The 23,299-nt window shown below is 41.5% G+C and overlaps 2 protein-coding genes across 3 annotated transcripts in view; one reads left to right on the plus strand and one right to left on the minus strand.

Annotated features, from left to right (window-relative positions):
- The window catches only part of BANK1 (B cell scaffold protein with ankyrin repeats 1), a 562,852-nt gene that overhangs the window by 229,838 nt on the left and 309,715 nt on the right, over nucleotides 1–23,299 (minus strand). The window lies entirely within an intron of this gene.
- Nucleotides 12,246–19,244, plus strand: LOC142468574 (uncharacterized). Its single transcript, XM_075575119.1, has 3 exons — nucleotides 12,246–12,279; nucleotides 17,752–17,829; nucleotides 18,193–19,244. Exons 1-3 carry the CDS (start codon nucleotides 12,246–12,248, stop codon nucleotides 19,242–19,244), a joined length of 1,164 nt encoding a protein of 387 aa, XP_075431234.1.

Here is a 23,299-nt window from a genome sequence, read left to right on the forward strand (position 1 = left end):
CATGCCTCTAATGATCACAGGTGTTTGCTCCAAGCTACGGAGGAAGAAAATGGCTATTGATTATTCAGTACAGGTCACTGCTGCCTGCTGCTGATGTTTGCTGAAGGATCCCCTTATATCCAAGGAGTTTTTTTTAGCACTAAGAAAGTGTGTCTCTCCACACTGTGATCAACACTGGAATTTAATTAAGTAAGATTATATTTATTATCTTAACCTCAATCTCTTTTGAGCATTTGACTTTGCGTTTATAGCCTGAACATTAATGTAATTTACTCCCAAACCTTTCTTTCCTCGACTCATTAAAGAAGTTACATATTTTCAAATAAATTAATGAAGTAGTCCAACACAACACAAAGGCCCTGATCCACAAAAGGTGCTAATGTTTAGCACTCCTCATCTTCCATTCGTATGAACAGGAGTAAAGGCGTGCTAAGGCTTCGCACCCTTTTGCCTTTTCATTGAGATACTGCGCTACTCTGTGATTGTGATGTTAGTGGCAGTGGTAGCAGAAAGATATCTTTTGCCATTCCCCAGGTTACAAGCTGATAAAAAGAAAGCAATTGGATCACAGTGTCAACATAGATATCTTCAAAGTCTTCATTTTTAGAAAATAAAGGAATACAGGGATATATTCCTAATAGCTAAACATGGGAAGGATGTTGATCCAGGGAGAAAACACATGATTGAGGCTACACTTGCTGTAATTTATATCTCTCTGCAACCCTATAGTATCGCGCTTTACAAATAAACTACAATAATAAGTGATTGTCAACAGGGATAATGCGTCAAGCAGTGTGTGTCCTGGCGATGCAGCTTTTCTTTGTCAAGGTTAATCTAATAGAAATAATTTAAGATACTGTATTGTGCAACTTTGTAAATTAACGGTGAAAAAACTTGGAAGGCCCCAAATGGGCAAAGTAGTAATATACTACAGTACATTGTTTTATTCATTCATTCCCTATAATGGCTTCATGTATAGCCCTTACTGTACTGAACATCCTTCCTAGTGTAGCCAGGTCACCCTTTGCCCCCTGCGACCTCCCAGGGAGCCTCCGTGGCCAGGACCGATGTTGGGTACTGCCAGAGGCCAGTGGCAGACCCGACGGCCATTCCGGAGGGTGGGGGCCGAGGAGGGAGCAGCGCGTCTTCTCCTGCAGGCGGCCGGTTGCCGGGGATGCGTTCGGGCCGTTGCTAAGGCCGCAGTCGCGTCGCTAGGGTCCCGGCGGCTAGCAAGGAGGGAACCGCCATTGCCTAGTGACACGCGCATGCGCAGTGGTCGCGCATGCGCAGGGAAGCCCCTAGAGCCAGGGAGAAGTCACGCGAGTGCGACACCAGGTAGGGAAAGGTTGAGGCAGCATCAGGGAGATCGCACATGCGCAGTACAGCGCCCAAGAAGCCCGCAAAGCCCTAGCCTATTAGGGAAGGCTCTCAGCCGGGACTACAGATCCCAGGAGCCTCTGCACGCCCCACGTGATACCAGGGAGCCAATAGGGCTTAGGAACTCTGCAGAGGCAAGTGGATACAATTCGCGCGCTTGCACCACGCTATTCAGTCAGAGTCAGGAGCCCAAGGAAAGAGGTAGGGTGCAGGAGTCAGGGACTCCCTGCACTAGGCCAGCGGCCCTAAGGCCCAAGTTAGTCCTGAGCCCCCACCAGGTTAGTGAGTGTTGCCAGGGATAGCCTCAGGTTAGGGACCCTGTCACTCACTGTAGTTAGAGCTGAGGAATAGAAAGGGATAAGGGGGGCTGAATGTTAGTCTGCAGAGCGTTGCGGCAGGCGTTTAGGTGAAGTAAGTGGCATGAGGCAACTGCGGGGTTCATAGCGGTAACCAGTCCGGGGAGCCATAGCCCAGGGTCCGTATTGCAAGTGGCGTGAGGCACTGGGGGGGTTCATAGCGGTAACCAATCCGGGGAGCCATAGCCCAGGTCGGCGTTGCGCGTAGTACGAGGCAACTGGGGGGGTTCATAGTGGTAACCAATCCGGGGAGCCATGGCCCAGGGCCCGTATTATGAGTAGGGTGGGTACAAGACCTACCTGCATAGGATAGGCAACCCCGAATGCCCTAGGAGTTTTCCTTAGCCACTTAAGGATGCTGTGCTATAGGGACGGCCTATAGTACAGTGTGTGTCACGTTGCTATAGTGTTAGTGAGGGACTCAGCGTACGCTGCGGTTCCTGTAAAGCGGTTCGGACCCACGTTGGGGTCCGCAGAGACTATTCCAGAGTGGGGTCGCCCTGGCGGTTCGAGTGCCAGGAGTTCGGTTGGAGGATCAGATGACGTCATCCTACGACTGACCCTTTGTGAAGTGTTGCTGACCCGAGCACCGGAGTGCTCGGCAGGTATCATACAGTCATAAGTGCACCAACGGGCCCTTAGTGTAAATTGTGACTGCGCAGTCACCCACGTTCTCTCCAAGAGTGCGGGACATTGGGTGGGATTCTCGGGACACTGGGTGGGATCACCTAGTGTTGGGGAAGCGTCCTGTGCGACGCAGTAGGTGTCTCCTCTAGAGAGGGACACAGGTTATTATGAATGTGATGTGTTGTCTTGCATGTTAGTAAAGTCACTAGTTAATATACATGCTGTCTATGTGATTATTGTGTTTGTCCTGCGAGGAACCACTCCCCCTCTGGTGGGAGCCATCGCAGGTGGAGGCGCTGCATCGTTGTAAGTGAGTACCCCTAGTATAATTGCCCCAGGTTCCCCGTGGCGGAAGCTCAGCCCTCCTGCGAGCCAACAGGTAATGCACCACACCTATGGTAACATTGTATGTTCCCTGTACCCCCACACTGTATCTGCGATTGGGGGGGGGGGGGTGGGGAAAACCCGTTACACTAATATAAAGTAGTAATATACTACATTGTTTTATTCATTCATTCCCTATAATGGCTTCATGTATAGCCCTTACTGTACTGAACATCCTTCCTAATATGCATTGCTATCAATAGTGTCTTCATGCTTACATATCATACTGTATGTATGTCATTACATTAAGGCCTGCTTTGTTATCTTCAGTTGTGTGTCTATATGAGCCTTTCCCAGCATGGGAAAAAGGGAATTGCCTTAAATAACAAGTGCAGGATCTCTCCCTTTCCCCTTTAACCACAGCACTTTTAACACTTTAAACACAGCAATTTTTAAACAAAATTCCTTTTATTAAATATTTTCATTTTCCTTCTGCCCCCACATGCTCCCCTCATTTGCTTCTCCCCAACATGCTCCCCTCCTGTCCAGCTTCTCACCCCCATTCTCCCCTTCTTACCAACCAGCTTCTTACCCACATGCTCCCCCCCCCCGCACCCTGCTTCTCCCCCACATACTTTCCTCCTCTCCAGCTTCTCCCCGACATGATCCCCTCCTCTCCAGCTTCTCCCCATATGCTCCCAGGCTTCACCCCCACATACCTCCTCCTCCCCAGCTTCTTGCCCACACGCTCCATCTCATCTACCCTAACATGCAAGCCTCCTCTACAGCTTCTCTCTTACATACTCTTCTTCCCAACTTCTTCTCCCCTCCACCCCTCCCTTTTCCTCTCTTACTCTCCCCATCTCTCTTTCTAACAAGAGGAGGAAATCCTTCTCTTTCTTTCTTTCTTCCCCTGCTCCCTTCTCTCTCTCCCTCCTCTCTCTCTCTGCCTCCCTTTCTTTATCCCTCTCACTCCATGTTTGTCTCTTATCCCTCTCTCGTTCTTCTCTCTCTCTTCCCCTTCTCGCACTCTTCTTTACTCTCTCACCTCCCCTCCCGGGTTTTATTTAATCTCACCTGGCCTCAGTAACTAATAGCCCCCGGCACATAATATTACTTTGAGCGTTCAATCAACAAAATAGATATCCCTTGGAGGTATGCTGTTAGTAGACAGTGATGCACTACTAGCCATCAGCTCGTTTAGCTCTATCTGCAAGAGCTGCTAGAGAAAAGCAGTGGTTGTGGGTTCTGACACCATTACAGTCATTGGGTTGGTGCCTTAGGTTTATCAACTCTATAAAGTTGGCATGGGAATCCATTTAGGATGTGTGGCATAGGACTCATTTGAATATACTTTGCCTAGCTATCAGCATCTCCCTGCCGGGTACATCAGGTGTGCTCCTTTTTCAGCACAGACATGGGCTGTCCCTCTCAAATTTTTTAGCCCCTCTCCAGTTTAGTATATTGGTTTCTTTTCCGTCTACTTTTTTCTTTTTCGTGATTGCTAAGGATGTGATAGAGTTAGTATAATTACAATATGCCCTCCCCTGATTGGTCTGTCCTTGTGTGCCCTACAGTACATACAGTAAACCAGTATACCGGTAACATCTGTTTATTCCAAGTGCTGTTTGATTTTATTAATGCAAGTTTTAAACAAGCATGAGTTTGAACACAGATCATAGCAAATTCCTATGTGCTGCGTACCGTGCACAATACTGTAATTGTATTGTATGTCTTTATTTGTATAGCGCCATTAATGTACATAGCGCTTCACAGTAGTAGTAAACGTGGTAATCATATAAATAACAGATAATATAATATAAATAACAGGTCATGGGAATAAGTGCTTCAGACAAACATAACATTTAGGAAGAGGAGTCCCTGCTCCGAGGAGCTTACAATCTAATTGATTATTGTGAAGCGCTTTGATTCCAATTGGGAGAAAAGCGTTATATGAAATAAAGTTATCAAATGAATTCAATACCTCAAACGTAGCGTATGTGCTGTATTATACAAAAAGAAGCCGGAGTTGGTCTAGGACCGTGTTGTACTTTTGTTGCCAAAGCATAGGGGGGAGTGAGAGAACGTAATGAAACAAATATTAACCTCTCTAGCAACAAAAAGAATCACCACAGTATAAGCAGAGCTTCCAGATCCCATAACCATTGGAGAAAGGTCAATATTGAATAAACATTGGCAGTGTCTTCCCCATGTGTTTTTCCAGAGCTTACTATCTGAAATGGAGCACTGAAGATACAGTGAAATACATACAAAAATAAGCCAGACGTGTGGGGAATACCGGAGCACCATCATTTGTGATACCTTCTGCCTGAAGCACTAGAAATAAGCCTAAGTATCAGTGCTTTCTCTTTTGAAACTCCGGATTGGACTTTGTTTGATCATTTTTGCTAGATCATTTTTTTGATCTGATTGAGGGAAGTACTACATGTTATGCATGTAGGAATGGGCCAGAAAAAAGGGTTTATTACCCTGAAACGTTAACGTTGCCCCCCTTGACACTTTTGTGAATATTATTGTGTTAATTGTTCTTATTTTTCCTTTTTCCCCCCTTATTTTTCCCTATTTGTTTGTCCTTCCTGTTCACACTATGTTTGATTGCTCTGTTATCTGTATGCTTACATTGTACAGTATTTCACTTTTTTTCTCATATTTATGAGTAAAATATACTATTTTGAAGTATTTCTGACTTAAGTATCTTTGAGTGCAGGGTTGCTATTTGTTTCAATACAAAAATATGAAATGATCATGATTTTGTCACTGCATTTACTCCTGCATGGTATATAGTGTGTGTGTGTGTCTCAAATATACATTGCATTCAAAGGTGAGATTTACACTTGGAGCATTAAGTGTCGTTTTGTGAGATTGTATTCTATAATATAGAAATGTATCACCAAAGAAGTATTTTGCATATTATTTTTGTTCCTCAGCAAAATGAATCAGAAAAGGGCAGCATTTCAACTGCTAATGGTTATTGAACAGTCTCAGTCTGATTCATTGCTCCCTCCTGTCATGGATGCTGATGCAATACATTTTATTACTGCAGATGACTAAGCTCATTCTAGTGATTTTTTCCCCCCACACTGCATTGTTCGATGGTAGGATTAAAAAGAAAATACAAAAACAACGGCAAATAAAATATAGGGAACTTTGAAAAAGAAACTTCAGTATTTTTCTTCGTGATGGCTCAATTACAAGAGATGACAGGGTCGTTTTAGTTTAATTCGAACATCTGCCACCTTAGAGGCTTTTCAAAATGAAGTTTAAGATGTCAAAATGCAGTAGACCATGCAATCCAGCATCATCCTTGGACATTACAAAATTACATAATGATATCAGTTTAAAAACCATATTACTACTCTCACATTTTTTAACTTAAAAAAAAAATCCCCTGAAAAGGCTGTTCCTTTGGAGCTGAACCGTGGAGATTTCATCTCTGGTGACTCCTGCTTCCTAATATATCTACATTTTTATGGGCAAGTGATTTTGAAATCTGTATGCCTACTACCCAAGCCTCACTCTCACAGACCAGAAGGAAGCCACTCAGAGTGGAACATTGCAGCTACCTATTTGAATTTACTGGCACTTCAAAAGATTAACAACTCCAGAGGTTCTCTGGAGTGGAAAACAGATCGATTCAGCTCTGAGGGATCTTTAATAAACAAGGTTTTTAAAAGTGTGCCACATTCCCAAAATGTTCTTTGGAAGCTGCAACTTTCAGCAGTTATAATATGGAAAATTACTTTCAAATGAAGCAATGAGAATTTGCTTCCCGTTAACTTTTGTCTAATCATACGCCTGTTTCATCCGTTCCAAAGAGAAAATTCCCCACATGACAAAACATTTCTCCCGTGTTCCAATCCTCTGTACCACACTGTTATTTGCCTTATCTAATATGTGTGTCTTGCCTTCTGTATCATATAGCATCTTTACTGTACAAGGTACTGGAGCTTTCTGTCTATCTTCCTTTATTTTAGTATTTAATGTGACACTATAGTGCAGTGGCCCCTCTGGCATTCAAAGGGTTAAATCTGATTTCTCCACTCCACTAGGCAGCACAGAGGATATTATCAGAAAAAAAAATCTAATCTTCCCTGATTAGATTGTTTGATGTCTACTAATGTCAATATGGGGTAGATCTACAGAGCTCTGTTATGCCTTAACGAGATTTTAACTTCGGTTAACATCTCATTAATTGCTAACTGGGATCTTCAAAGCTCAGTAACGATGCGTTAAGTACTGTTTTCAGCTGTAAGAAGCCCTTACATTACTATAAGGGATGTTAGTGCTAATTATATGCTGTATCCACAAAGCTCCGTTATCAGGGATTGAACAATGCGTTAGCTAGATCATAGCTAAGGCCTCGGTCCTGCTGCGCTCGTTGGCGCGGGCGGCGGGTCGCGAGTTCCCCACCAGCAGGGGAATCCTCGCGAGCCGGTCCCGGTCCCCCCTGGCGGCACAGCTGACTACACGCTGTAGCGCGTCAGCCGCTGGAGACACCAGAGAATGGTGTTTCCTAGCGTTGACGCGTGACGTGTGTGGCTGTGAGCCAATGGGGAGGGGAGGCTTCGGGAGGAGGAGAGGCTTCGGGGAGCGGGGAGGAGTGTGGAGTGAAAGCAGGTGAGTGCCTTTCTCTGTGTGTGTGTCTGAGTGCGTGCGTGCCTGTCTGTGTGTGTGTGTGTGTGTGTCTGAGTGCGTGCGTGCCTGTCTGTGTATGTGTCTGAGTGCGTGAGTGCCTGCCTCTGTCTGTGTGTGTGTGTGTGTGTGTGTGTGTGTGTGTGTGTGTGTGTATGAGTGCGTGAGTGCCTGCCTGTGTGTGTGTGTGCGCATGTGTGTATGAATGAGTGCCTGCGTGTGTGTGTTTAAACTTACCTTCCAGCTCCAGCCCGAGTCCGTGGAGGGAGGGGGGGGGAGAGTAGCGGGTCCCTCCGCTCAAGCCACGCCCCCCCTCCCTGTCAAACCGCCCACCTCCCGATCAAACCTCCCACCTCCCGCCCACCTCCCGCTCCGGCTCCCGCTCCCTACAGACCGCAGATCGCGGTCTGTGTATCTCAGCGCACCGCCTGTCAGCAGCGCAGGTGCGCTGACTCTGGGAGCGGGGCCTTAGCCTTAAGGTGGTGTTGCTCACATCCAGACCCTAAAATATGTCTTTTACAGGGTCTGTATGAGTGTACGACCCCAGCTAGGTAGGATTTAACTATCATAGTGTTATTTACAGGGTTATTTCCCTCTCCGGGCTTCTCTTATTTTACTTTAATTAAACATCTATTCAGTGTCTCCATGGAAGTAACGCCCCTTTGGGACAGACTTAACTCCATGATATTTTAAGCTAACGCAAGGCAGTGCTAACGTCACATGGTGTTAAGCCTATGCTAATGAGACCACTAACGGCCATTGGTTTTGCATATATTTAGCTTTGTGGATATCTGTTAAACTCAGGGACGGTAACAGATTTACCTAGTAAGGTAACATCAAGTTAGTAGCCCAAATTTAATGGAGCTCTGCGGATCTACCCATAAGTGAGAGGGCCTTGGCAGCTATAGAGTATTAGGATTTAGGCTAATTTTAGGAATACAATACACAGTGAGCAGGGAAAAAACTAGAGAGGTGAAAACAGACACCCTAATGCACAGTTATGTAAAGACAAAATAAATAAACATGCTGGGTGGACTTTCCTTTTAAACACATCACATTACCATGTGTCTCAGCATTATTTCTATCAATCAACTGTATTAACTAACATTTTGCCTCTAATGATAATGCAGCAATTACTGGATTTTATCACTATGTCCCATGATTATTTTAATCATTCAGCAATTAAATAAGCATGCAAATTATCTTTCTTTGCTAGATTACTTTTCCATCTTCCATCCATTTACTGAGCTCTCCTTACATCTACTGTACCTTAACTATTTGAAAATATATAGTTTATTATAATAAACACATTGAAGTTATTATTACTACTTTAGAAGTGGCAAGGTTCAGAAAGAATGCAGGAAAGAGCAGTGGGATTTTGTATCAGACTAACAATATTACGATGTTAAAGCAGTAGATTTAACACTATTTAGAAAAACAATGATATCATCAGATATGTGGTCTTTTAAATGCTTTTAGATTAAATTACCGTTTGAACAGAAATGAAGGAACAGTAAATATGTTATTTTGTAATCCTAATGAAACGTCATAAGAGGTGATAATATTAAGAGAATGGAGGGGTATTCAGAATGGAGGGGATGGTGCTTCCTTTTTATACTGGGTTTATTAGTATAAATGTACTGTATTACATAGTTACATAGTAGATGAAGCTGAAAAAAGGTATCATCCATCAAGTTCAAACTATGTTAAACTCAGAGGACAGATACTGTATCCTATATTTGTATTTGCAGCATTTTTATCCAGAGGAAGGCCAACAAAACCCTCCAGTGAAACATCCAATAATATCTCAAAAGGGGAAAAATAAATTCCTTCTTGACTCCAAATAATGACAATCAGATTTCTTCCTAGATCAACACCCTTCCCATGTTTACTTATTTGTTATGTCCCTTTATACCTTTCCTTTCTTAAAAGATGTCCAACCTTTTTTTGAAGATATCTGTTGAGGCACTGTGATCTAATTGCTTTATTTTTTATCAGCTTGTAACCGGGGGAATGGCAAAAGGAGTCTTTCTGTCGCCACTGCCACTAATATCACAGAGTACCGCAGTGTCTCAATGAAATTCGAGGCATGACTTTCTTTGGCTTGAAAGTGATTGGCATCATCTATCTGCCAATCAATGCCAAGTCCAAGAAAGTCACACTTGAAAAGGAGAAATAGAGGCCACCAGGTTGACCTCAACAGCTGCACTGGGTATCATGGCACTAGGCAAGTCCTTGTCATGTCCCTTATCAGAGGCAATCTTGAGGTGTTACATGGTACAATTATTACAAGGGGGTCTATGAAATTCTGTGTGGATCATTTTCCCCCCTTAACTAGAACAAAACAAATTGCTAGGTCTGAGATGGTGAAAACGTCCCCACTAACAATATACATCAAATATATAAACAAATATTTATAATATTTAAATCAGAAAATGCATTAAAATGCCATTATCTGTATGTTGATAGATTCTTCCTTTGTAGAAGAAAAATTAAAGGAATTTGTAATATTTTTTTATTTGGTGCTAAGGTTTTAGATTGTAAGCTCCTTGGGAAAGGGACCCTATAGTTTCAGTTTGTCTTATCATACAGTATATGTACGCTTTTGGCAAACACTGTTATTGTCCGTCCTCCCTCCCACATTGTACTGCACTATGGAATATTCTGGTGCAATCGAAAAAAAGATGATGATGATGACGATGATGATGATAGCAATGATGATAATAATAATAATAATAATAATAATAATAATAATAATAATAATAAGGGTCTGAGAGAGAGGATAACTGATAGTACACCGCTCACCAAATAGCGAATAATGTAACCGGTGCAAAGGGATGGTACTAACATGGCAAGTAAACAGGAAGACAATAGGTTAATCTCCCACAGATCCCAGATAGCTGCACACAGGCTAATAAGATATATAGCACAAATAAGGTTGCTTGTGTTACTACAGGGAGTGGATTGAGGGGGGAATCCTGGTAATTGCACCCAAAATTGGGATGGAGCAATCACCTAAAATGCCCTGTGGGCAAAAACAATAAACTTTTATTAAACATCTATGTAGACGCACATTGTCACGACGCAAAGAATCAGTGAATAATAAAAAATAAAAAAAAAATCAGTGAATAATAAAAACAACTAAAACACAGGCACGGGTATGTAAGGAGGTGGTGGTAGGAGAAATGTCAGATATACCACTACTTAGATAAATACCTCCATTGATAGCTCTGATAGGGATGATAGGCAGTAAGGTAAATATACCTAATGGAAACTACCAATATGTGCTGGTGAATCACCTAAGGCCTGGGAGGGTGTGAGGGATGTCTGTTAAGCAACTAGTATGGTAGTGCCGGAGGAATGAACCTCAGTCAATGTGGGTCATGAGAGCTGTGGATAAATGCGGTTGCGTTCCACACTGCTCTATCGTCTGCAATGTCACCCCATGCAGCTTATGCAGTCACTACTCTCCTGTCTCACAGAGTGGCAAGTGCCGGTATATTGCTCAAAATCTGGTAAAGTAGCTGCAAAGTAGCTGCGGTTAGAAGTACCCGGTACAACAACAAACACCCTCCCTTCCCTGTAAAGGAGCGATCTCACCCGTGACCTCCGACGTCAGCGTGATGACGTCATCCCTCCCAGGCCTTAGGTGATTCACCAGCACATATTGCTAGTTTCCATTAGGTATATTTACCTTACTGCCTATCATCCCTATCAGAGCTATCAATGGAGGTATTTATCTAAGTAGTGGTATATCTGACATTTCTCCTACCACCACCTCCTTACATACCCGTGCCTGTGTTTTAGTTGTTTTTATTATTCACTGATTTTTTTTTTATTATTCACTGATTCTTTGCGTCGTGACAATGTGCGTCTACATAGATGTTTAATAAAAGTTTATTGTTTTTGCCCACAGGGCATTTTAGGTGATTGCTCCATCCCAATTTTGGGTGCAATTACCAGGATTCCCCCCTCAATCCACTCCCTGTAGTAACACAAGCAACCTTATTTGTGCTATATATCTTATTAGCCTGTGTGCAGCTATCTGGGATCTGAGAGAGAGGAACTGCTACTCAAAATAGCAGACAAGTCAAAAGATACATTTGTTTTTCTTTGTAACCATACATTGTGGCAGGATGCAGATACAATTCCAAACAGAAGACTTGCAGAATGTTTTATTAGTATGACATTGGAAAATAGTTTTCATTATTTAAGGATTACGCACAGCAGAATGTGAGTATGCAAATGTAAATTATATTTTAAAATGTCATCAGAACATGTTTTTTTTATTTTAGTTGCCAGAAAGATATATTTACCTTCCTTAAAGCAACAATCCGCTAAAACTGAAATAACCTCACTTACAGATTCTCAATGAAAGTGATAAAAGAAGTGCTTCCTTTATAAAAAGAAAACAAATCACTAATGTGATTGAGATGCATTGCGTGTTTTTTTGTTTCCCTTGACATTAGAAGTTGTCATAGAAACCACCAATGCTGTGGGAGGTATGTTTCTGTATGCCTGAGACAGCCAGGAATTTTCTCAAGGCAGCTCAGGAGCACATACACAACGTTGCAATGCATATGCATTCTGGTAATGTTAAAGTGAGCTGGTGCACTCTAGAAGAGGGTTAGTTACCCATTTTATTCTACCAGCCAGAGGGGCAGATTTACTCAGTGAGAGTACTGATCATACTCAGTGGCGGATTTTAAATGTTGTCAGCCATAGGCACTTACCTTTTTGTTGCCTGGGCCGCCTCCTCCTGCAGCGCCGCCCTCCTCCTTCTGCAGCGTTACGGTGTCACATGATGCCACAGCATCACGTGATGACATGTTTCCATGACAACGTGATGCCATGTGATGTCACATTGTCATGGCAACACATCACTATGTGACATCACAGCATCGGTTGATGCCGCAATGCTACAGAAGAAGGGCAGCAGAAAGTAAGAGACCTTTACAGTGGCCCCACGCTCTCCACCGGCAATCAGTGGGGAAGAGATTGGGGCCTCTCTATATGCCGCCCCCAAATTTTGCTGTCCTAGGCCCGGGCCTATCGGGTCTAATGGGAAATTATCTACTGACCATACCGTATAGACTGATTAGCTCAATATGGCCCAGCTCCACAGATATTAATTATTGACTATACTCGACCTCTATCAAACTTAACGCTTCATTAAGTGCTGTCATGATAATATGAGATATTATGTATTTTAATCGACCTGGTGCTTCAGGGGTTAATGGTGCAAAAATGTTGGTTTAAAAATACAATGTATTGGGTTTATGACAGGTCACAAAATGTTCTGGGTCTATGCTAGTCTTCAAAGAGGACTTAATTGGGGGGCCAATCATAGATAGCCCACTAAAAGTGACACATGTGGGGTTTAGATGGTCATAAACAGTAACCAGATACTATTCTGTCAGCCTCAAAGAAGCTTCAAGGTTTATGCATAGTTACTGGTGCATTCCATAGAGAGGTTACACAGATCATGCATTCATTGGAAGGCTTTATTAAAAATGAGAAATCTGTAATCGTGTAAAAGTGGCATGTAACAAGACCACATACTGCATGACGGTCATACATAGTCTCATTGCGTCCGTCATAAACGCTTGAATCTATTGATGTGACGGCGAAAAACTACACTTGCCAAGGCAAGAAAAAGACGCCTTTTGACAAGCACTCATGTGGTGATAAACGTAGATAAATAAAAATAACCTTTATTAATATATAAGGGTAAAATAGGTGAAGGGATGAACACACAACACAGTTAAAAAGAGTATTAAACTAAATACCTCCCAGTCCTGTATACCAGACTGGTTGCAATACTGGTAGAAGGAACCTTATAATGACTGGCACATGCAGAATAGATATATAGTTAGTGCCTCAGTGTGGTATATATGTTTGAACCAATCTCGTGTCTGCCAATGATGTACCGGACAGGCACCTGTATATATAACCACAACTGATTGAGTTGTTACTCTAAGAGAGTACATGATAGAGTTAGTAGTGAGTAGTTAGTGCACAATATCTCAAACTCACATATAGATATATAAAGTATGGTATACTGCACCGACACACTTTATTCGAGCAAATACCCAGTATGTACCTGGCAGATACCTGGAATGCGCCGCTCCTCACCTCTGACAAGCCCCGTTGCATTTGCCTACCCAGCCTGGGTTCATGCCTGGCTGACGGGCGGCTGATCTGTTAAATGATAATGATTAGGATTTAATAGGCTGCAATGCTTCGCGTGTCTACCAGATGGCATAAATTCATGAATTGTAATGCAGTATATATATATATTTACTGTGCAGTATTGCAGCCAGCGGGAATAAAATGCTTCAATCCCTGCCTGGAAAATAACCCAATGCACTCGGGCAGAAAACAGTCACAAACCTCAATACACCCGGGTATACCCGAATTCGTGGGACTAGCCGAGCTCGAATAAAGTGTGTCGCCAGTGTACCTTGGAATAAATAGTACTCAAATCTTAAGAGTAAACAAAATAAATGAAATAAAAAAAGGTCCTTAAAGGCGACGCAGGGTAATAAAAATGAACACTAAAGCTACTGTGTAGCTAGGGAAATAAACTTCAGATTGGGAGCCTCATTTCCCCATGGGAGCCTGTTGGGTTAATTATACTTAAGGTCTCCCTCAAGACACGCTAGCGGTGTCTAATTAACACCGTAGAATGCTTAAGCCTATATGGAAGCAGAAAAACAGATGTATAATGCAAAGTAAACTGTGAACTGCTACTCAGGATCCTCCGTGGAAACAACATAAATGGTACAGTAAAAGTAAACAGATATCTGAGTATGTTGCTGATAAGTCAGCAGGTGTTTAAAAGGTTATAGACAGATACCTAGAAACCCGTTATTAAATAGCAGCGACCTGTATATAGAGTGTGTGTATGTTGGTAGTACCACCCAGGTTACTCAATGAAATGGACACAGTTACAAAGGTATCAGACTATCAGAATTACTGTATCAATTAACCTGAATGTATACACTGTTCCACGTTTGGTATAATGGAAATCTATACAGGTCGCTAGGTATATACTCTCCATTTGTGCAGTGTGGGTGTAGTGATAATGGTCTCCAATACACTCGGTCATGTAAGGGTACAAAGGTAGATAATACCTGAGCGGATGAGACCAGAGTATGTTGCAATCACTACTCCGATCAGATTATGGGCCTCATGCAGTAAGCGACGATTATGTGAAATCGGCAAGCTTATCGATTAGTGATGTTATTGGCGTTTTTCCCTCTCCGTATGCAGTAAGTGCCGAATACATTCAAAATCAACCAGAAAACAAATCCGCCCACTCTCACGATGATGAGCCGATCACACACAGGTGTATCGGCGTGCGTGGCGGGGTGCTGTTAGGTTGCACAATCACAAATCTTGCTGAATCAGGCGAAACAAGCATGTTTTTGATTGCGCGCCATATTTAAAGGCAACGTGTACTGCTAATCATTCTCTGTGTTGTTGGGAGTGAGAGAGAGAGAGAGACGCACAGAGCTGGACGATTGAAGATTTGCATATTGACTGAGAGACTTGTTGTGTATTGGGTGAGCTTTGTCCTTTGTTGTTTTGTTTACATCTTTGTCTTGTTTTATATGTGGAAGTGTTTCGTGTGATTGCCTGTACATTTCTTGTCTGTTTTTTGTGAGTGCTGGAAGTATGCCCGCAAAGCGTGGGAAGAGTGATGCTGGTGGGAGTGGGAGTGCTACTCGTGGGAGTACGCGTCGGAGTGAACGTACTGTTCAGGGGAGTGATGTTGCTGGTGCACCGAGTGGTGTTGCTGGGAGTGGGAGTGCTGTTGCTGGGAGTGGGAGTGCTGTTGCTGGGAGTGGGAGTGCTGTTGCTGGGAGTGGGAGTGCTGTTGCTGGGAGTGGGAGTGCTGTTGCTGGGAGTGGGAGTGCTGTTGCTGGGAGTGGGAGTGCTGGTGCTGGGAGTGGGAGTGCTGTTGCTGGGAGTGGGAGTGCTGTTGCTGGGAGTGGGAGTGCTGGTGCTAGGAGTGTGAGTGCTGGTGCTAGGAGTGTGAGTGCTGGTGCTAGGAGTGGGAGTGCTGGTGCTAGGAGTGTGAGTGCTGGTGCTAGGAGTGGGAGTGCTGGTGCTGGGAGTGCTGCTGGTGGCGCAGTTGCTGATGGGGTGTCTGGTGGTGGCGTGCTTGCTGGTGGCCAGCTTTTGGAGGCTCTTCCATTGGAAGAAGGAGAGTCCAGTCAGCACCAGCCAAGCTCTGACCCTAAACCTGCTCGGAAAAAACGTGTGGAGAAGCCACGTAATCCTCGCTTCAATGACCAGGAAAATAGGGCTCTTGTCACTGGCATTCTGGAGCACTATGACAGTCTCTATGGACATTTAGTAGGTAAGTGTAACTTTACATTTATTATTCAAATACATGTGATCCTAGGTCATCTGAGTTTTGTTCATATGCAAATATGGGTACACAATATCTTTCTATGTTCATTAGTGTGGAAACACAGCTTTTTATCATGCCTTACAAGGACAAATAAACACAGGCGGTCAATTTGCCAGAACTGCATACAATATGAATGCAACCTTGCTTACATGTATAGGTTTAGTAGTGAATGCTCATGTGCTGCACATATTACACATAAAACAGCATGTTTGCTATCTCTTGGAACAGCTAGCAGTGTAGGAAACTGGTGCTTATATTATTATTAATTTACCTCATATCTTTTATATGTTTTTCAAGGGCGGACAAGTGCAGCAAGCAAAAAAGAAATGTGGGACACAATAGTCATTGGTGTCAATGCCTGTGGGAATAGTGTTAGGGACAAGTATCATTGTCGGAAAAGATTTGATGATATTAGGTCCAAATTGAAAAAGAAAATACAAGACCAACGCGTGCATGCTACTGGCACTGGAGGTGGGCCCACACCACAACGTCTCATATTGACTCCATTGGAGGAGCTGCTTCGGCCAAAATTACTTACCGTCGTCGTGGAAGGCTTGGCTGGTGACCGTGACATTGGAATTTATCCGTCACAATTTCCAGCAGGTGATAAATATTACTGTACTAGGCGTGTCGTTGCTTACAGTTATTTTGCATATTTACACTGCTTTTTATACTGTCTTCACAATATAAGCATACCTGCATCTATATATGTATATGTCTGATTCTGTATATATATATCTCAAAATAGACATATATGTAGTAGTCCTACTAAAAGCAGTAACTAATATAGCACGTGCCATTGCGTGCTCATTTACATGTGAATTCCCAAAATGCATAGCTGCAGTGGAAGCAATTGATGGTGGGCGAAGATGGGGAACAACAGGGTAGTACACGTGTAACACATGTTCATGAGAAATTATTAGTAGCTACAGGTACAGAACAGAAATATGTATCATATTATTGTGTATTTTATTGATTTTACTCCGACAAACATGACATTACTGCCTATTTTAAGCATGCATCAAAGAAATTGCATGTAACGGCCTACAAACATCACTGGCACTAACACATCTATAGTTGCTTATGAAAAGGTCCATTTTTGCTTTATGTCATATACAAACAGCATAATGAGGCACACGTATCATATGTTATGTCATTGTTTTCATAACTTAAACACTGCAGATGACTACTTAGCTCATCTACCATTGTGTTAAAGCAGCTGCAATTAATATCTCATCACAGCATACACTTCAACAGAGGGGGTGGGGTTCAGCACACACACTAATTACAGCCTCATTTCACGGTCAACTTAGTTCACACCATTTGCACCTGTTTCAAGTCATTGAAAGGTGTGGCTGATTAGGCTTTTTGGGGAAGGGAATACCTTTCTTACAACCTGAATAGCACAACTGAAGTTAATCACACTCATTTGAAAGCTTAACTCTAGCTACTAAATGCCCCAACAACTCATTACTTATCAAAGCGTACGTCACACATTAGTTCACTCATATCTATAGTTGAACTACTATGAAAGACACATTATCACACACTGCATGTGTTGTCTTGTTGAGTCACAGCCACATTCAGGTGTGCCACATCTTCGATTAATGTACCACACATATCCTCTACCAAAAACAACACTTTTTGCAATATGACCACCTTCATGATAACCATTGTGAATGGTCATCTCATGATAGTTATGTACATTATGATACTGATATCACTACACAACATATGATTTTTATGTACTCATTTAATCTATTTATCCTCACGCTTTACTGCAGAAACATAGTATGTTGTATGTTAGGGAACTCAAAAATTCTAAGTACACAGGCATGTACAGTGTTATTACAACTATTTATGTTCACTTTCACACACATTTTCGGTTAAGGAACTGATGTTGTTAGTTAATCATAAATACAGAACATACAATAAGTGTTTGTTCAATATTTACACATGTAAATGTAAAACTTATGTTATTGTTATATATAGTTGCCCCTGGAGGACATGTGTCACCTGAGATGGAACAAGTGTCTTCACCTGGGTCAGCCAGCTCAACACTACTAGAAGGTGAGTGTATCATTTGCTGGCCATATAATATGTGCTCTTCTATATGTTATGTTGTCATGTGCATTATTTGTTTTGCACATCTTCTTTAAATAGGATTACTTAGTGTCAGTGAAAATTAAGTGTAAGGCAACATGTATTGTGTTAGTGATGTTAATTATCATGTAGGACTTCTGAGTTTAGAGCAACTTTTCATTCATTCATATTTCATACTGAGTCCAAACATTATTCGTAAGTCAAGGTAGTTTTTAATGAGGTTATAAAACGTATGCTAACATGTTAGGTGTTACTTAGGACACAGTACAATTACATAGTAACACAGCATACATTAACATGCCATTTAATAATGTGTACATTTCTTTTTAGAACATCATGGTGATGAGGATGATGAGTATGATGAGGATGACGCCACAGAAGAGACTGAAATACAATCATGTGACCATGAAGAGGTGCCAATAGAAACTGTTGTACCGCCAAATCGTCCATCAACTTCCACATACGATGCAATTGTAGCTTCAGAGGGAAAAATAGTGGACGCAGAAAATCGTCGCCATTCAGACATGATGACAGTGCTGGAAAGGATGATTGGACTGCAGGAAGAAACAGTATCACAATTGGCACATCTCCACAGAGTCTTCATTGAAGTGCCTAAACAGTTGCAAAAAATCAACACCTCATTCGAAGCATTAGTTGTTCAGCAAACACAAGCTAATTACTGGAGAATGACTAATGTACCACAATTCAACACCTCCCAGCCAGGATCTGTTCATGCAGGTCAGTTTTCACCACATTCATCTGATATTCATTCACCAGGCCCAAATGTTACCGGTCAAGTAGCAGACATTGCTGTGCAGGTTCCTGATGACATCCTACCGCTGCCATCTGTACAAATTCAGCAGCAGACACCTACAAAGGAGGCGACAAAAACAAAACAAGACACACATGAAACAGACCAACCATCACTTGTGCAGTGTCTACCAACTTGCTCACATGTGTCACTGGGCACAAGCCCTGTCCGTGAACAGTCACTACCCAAAAGCCCTGTAGGTGAGTCGCTGCCCAAAAGCCCTGTAGGTGAATCGCTGCCCAAAAGCCCTGTAGGTGAGTCGCTGCCCAAAAGCCCTGTAGGTGAATCGCTGCCCAAAAGCCCTGTAGGTGAATCGCTGCCCAAAAGCCCTGTAGGTGAATCACTGCCCAAAAGCCCTGTAGGTGAGTCACTGGCCACAAGCCCTGTAGGTGAGTCACTGGCCACAAGCCCCGTAGGTGAACAGTCACTGGCCACAAGCCCTGCCCGTGAAGTGCCAGAGGCCACTCAAAGTGGCTCTGTTGTGCCTAAAGTTGGTGGCAAAAGAAAAAGGAAAATTCAAGAGACAACAAGCAGGCCTGTTACTCGCTCGCAAAAGGAACAAAAAAAATAAATGTTATAATTCAGAAAATATGTGTTTGGCCTTGTTTTGTTGACTTCAGATTATCTAATTACTATTGTATGTATGCTGAAGACTGTGTTGTTTCCAAACTTTCAACTATGTTCTTGTACACGTGAAGTTTTGGAAATGTTAACACTCATAATTAATTGTGTTATAAATATTTATGTTGTAATCGTCTGTTCAGTAATGGTCCACCAGGAGCCAGTTGCTAAGTTTAGAGAAGCTGCCATTGACTTTGCAGCAAAACATTGCATTTGGGTGTGTTAATTGATGTAAGAATTGCATATGCATATTAGTCACATGCAATTATTAAAACACCTAAGTAAGTGCAAACATCTTTCTTGTACGTGTACAGCAGGATTATGTGTAAATTATTACTTACCTTTGCCTTGCTTGGCCATTGTAATTTTGTCCTTTAATCAGTTGTGTGTTCGTTTCTATAACATCTCAGAATGTATAATAATATATATACACACACACACACACACACACACTGAGTGAGTGTGAGTGTGAGTGTGAGTGTGTGAGTGTGTATATATATATATATATATATGTATATATGTGTATATATATATGTATATATGTGTATATATATATATATATGTATATATGTGTGTATATATGTGTATATATATATATATATATATATATATATATATATATATATATATATATATATATATATATATATATATATATATATATTACTATATAAACTGGTATACACAAACTAATACACTTCATGCTTCCTTGTGAAAGCACACTATTTTAATAATACAGGCCTAATGTTTGAGAAATATCCTAAGTATGAGACTCTAACAGTATTGTGCTTAAACAAATGTTTATTACTTCATTCAATCATGTTTCTCACCATTTAAATAGGTTTCATACAAGGTATACTTAATGCCATCAATGTTGTGTGTACTCCTGCAATATAAAAAAAAAAAAAATATTATATATAAATATATATATATTTTTATAAGAGATATATTTATATATATATATATATATATATATATATATATATATATATATATACACACGTATTTAAACTCATGCAGACAGGGAGTTAACCAGACTTTCACATACACACAGAAATGTAAGCGGGGAAAAAACATTTCTTTTTGCAGGTGTGTTTTTACTGATATGCCTGGCTAAGAAATATTTTCACACACTGGTCTTTGTTAGTTTTCAAAAAAACACTATGTGAACGCATTCACAGTCTAGGGATGTTTTTCACAAACGAGATAAAAGAAGGAGAAATGTTTCTCCCACAGTCCCATATCACGAACCACAACTGTTAACCCAATTAGACAAACAAATCCAATTGGCGTTTGAAATAAGGAGTCAAAGTAGTTACTTTTGTTGACCTTGACAAGGAAAAACAGGAGTTTGTTAGCCATTCAGCACATTCATTTTGATGAGCAAATAACACAGACCTGCACACAGCTTTTGTGCTACTCAGACATGGCTGATGAATTCGTTAACAATATTAATCCCCTTTTAGGGTATAAGTACATGATCTGTGAAGCCATCTTGAACAGTCGCGGACAGAAAGCAAGCACACGCCAAATCGATGATTTCATTCGAGCAAAATATCCTTATTACCAAGACCGTAAGCATGCACGGAATTTTAATTCCTCAATAAGATTCACTTTATCAAGTAATGACTTTTTTGAACGTGACCAGGATAAGCTACAACACACCTATGGTTTCTGGAAGATTGCCCCGGAAAAACAATTTCTCCTGAAAGACGGCACTTATATTGTCGTGAAAGGCATATTTATTCCTAATGGCAATAGCAATGTATCCGCTACTACTGATCCGTTTGAATCGATACGTGCTGCAATATCTGCAGCCTCCATTCCTGAAACCCACATTGTACAAGAACAAAAGTACTATGATTATGTACCAAGCCTTTCAGCTGAAATTGCATTGGAATGGGAACCGGAAGAAATGAACCTACCTCCCGACCAATTATTTGAAGAAAGCAGTGGCGATTCCTATGAGCGCATCCTGGAGGAGATATGTGCCATACTGGATTCAGCGGTTGGGTTAAGCGTGGATGAAAATGGCTTGCATTTCTGGAGCGACCAGTTGCAGCCAGGCGAAGAGTTAATTCTAGAAGAATGGTAAATATAACAATCGTTATGCGTTGACTCTGCGTTTAAATTTTTTTTTTTTTTGTAACCACCATTTTCACTTTCAATGCGTGGATACAGCGTAACATTGCAGACTGCATAACATGTAGCGATCACAAACAAATTGTTTCCTAATACAATATAGTAGGACCTGAAAGAGTAGTACACATTGCTGACGGAATAAATATACGTACTTTCCTATCCCTTTAAACATATTAGCAACATTTTACCATTACTCTAACACATACCTGTTTTGTTATCATGCAACATCTACAACATTGAAAACCGGGTCCACCACGTATGACGTGGGACCCTTGTCATGGGCCAAGGCGTCCTTAAAAAGGATTAGTGATGTAAGTCCCGCCCCCAAGCGACGTGCGCGCCTCAAAGCCTATTGGCTGTCATGTTTTGTTATAGTAACGGTAACTGCAGTGTGTGATGCGTGCGGCTCAGTGTTTGTAGGCGTACCCTGGGCGTTAGCCGAATGTTAATTGAGTGGGAGGAGTGTTAGCGTGCGTTTCACGCTGGCTTAACATGACGTCACACGTATTGCATTTGCGCATTGTGTTATCGGCCGTGCTTTCTGTTCAAACACGTCTGTTTAAAAAGAATACAGATGTACTCGTTTAGAACGAATGTAGTTTCGTCTTCATTGTATTTGAAATAAAGATGTTATGTTTACTGGTATTTTCAACATGTATTGAATGCACAACGTACGCTTTGTTTTGCGCATGCGCTAACAGTTAGTGGAGCCAAGCGTGAAGTGCGTGCGCACACAAAGATGTGCGCGCACATCTTTCAGTATACAGGCAACGTTCACTTCTTATACATAGTTATGCCTGCTACAAATTTAAAGAAACATTACATACTGATGAACAGTTTTACTTCTAACATATAAGTGACTGACGTGTGTATGTACACAATCATATAGAGCTGCGTAACGCGTTGTCACGGATGCATATCTAGTAAGGTGCCATCTTTGACCATCATGTGTTTGCTGTATTTCAGAGATGTCGGGGAACATACAATCGGATCAATGTATGATTTCAGAAGAGTCTACCTTTATATGAGATGATTGTGAGGAGGAGCCACCGACTACTATACTACATATGGAACTAATTTTATATTGCTTGCAGCGCTTATTAACAAACAATTAAAAATGTGATACCCTTATGCCTATATTGCATAAGCACTTAATTAACATAATGATGTTGCAAAAGAGTGCCTCATGAATTTTTATTGAGTGTTCTTTAATGACTACTAACATTTTATGACATGGTGTGTTTTATATATAACAACCATTCCCACTCTGCTAACACATTTGTGTATTCTAATATGTAATGGAACGTATGACTGTCGAAACTATGTAACAATAATAATAATAATATGAGCATGTTCATGTATAGGGCTGCTAGTTGTACGCAGCGATTTACAGACACATGTTTCAGCCTGAGGTCCCTGGCCCGTGGAACGTACAAATGTTTTTTTGCCGCATGAGGCACAGGGAGATAAAGTGACTTGGCAAAGGTCACAAGGAGCCCACACCGGGAATTGAACCAGACTCCCCTGCTTCAAACTATCAGTGCCAGTGTGTGTCTTTACTCACTGAGCCACTCCTTCTCCCAATGTAAAGGACACTTACAACCAAGTAGCCATTTATTTTTAAAATCTCTTGTTACATGGGTATGTAGATAAAATGGTTTGGGACTGTAGCAAATAATGTTACTGGCCAGATGTTATGGTCCCCTCCAATGCATGATGTTCTGAATATGACATCACCATCATGTTATGAAGTACGTTTCTGTGTATATTTCATTAACCTAACTAACTATAGTTTACTGTGTTTATTAATCGTTTAGAAATACATAGTATAGTCAATATGATGATATAAGCTACCATAATAAA

The sequence above is a fragment of the Ascaphus truei genome, chromosome 1 (genome assembly GCF_040206685.1).
Source record: "Ascaphus truei isolate aAscTru1 chromosome 1, aAscTru1.hap1, whole genome shotgun sequence".
In the NCBI taxonomy this organism is placed as follows: domain Eukaryota; kingdom Metazoa; phylum Chordata; class Amphibia; order Anura; family Ascaphidae; genus Ascaphus; species Ascaphus truei.

What these genes read in the sequence shown, in the direction of transcription:
- LOC142468574 (XM_075575119.1), top strand. Translation starts at nt 12,246, where the DNA reads ATGCCGCAATGCTACAGAAGAAGGGCAGCAGAAA. An exon ending in CAGAAGAAGGGCAGCAGAAA is followed by an intron (nt 12,280 to 17,751) that starts GTAAGAGACCTT and finishes TGTTATATATAG; the next exon opens with TTGCCCCTGGAGGACATGTG. An exon ending in CAGCTCAACACTACTAGAAG is followed by an intron (nt 17,830 to 18,192) that starts GTGAGTGTATCA and finishes ATTTCTTTTTAG; the next exon opens with AACATCATGGTGATGAGGAT.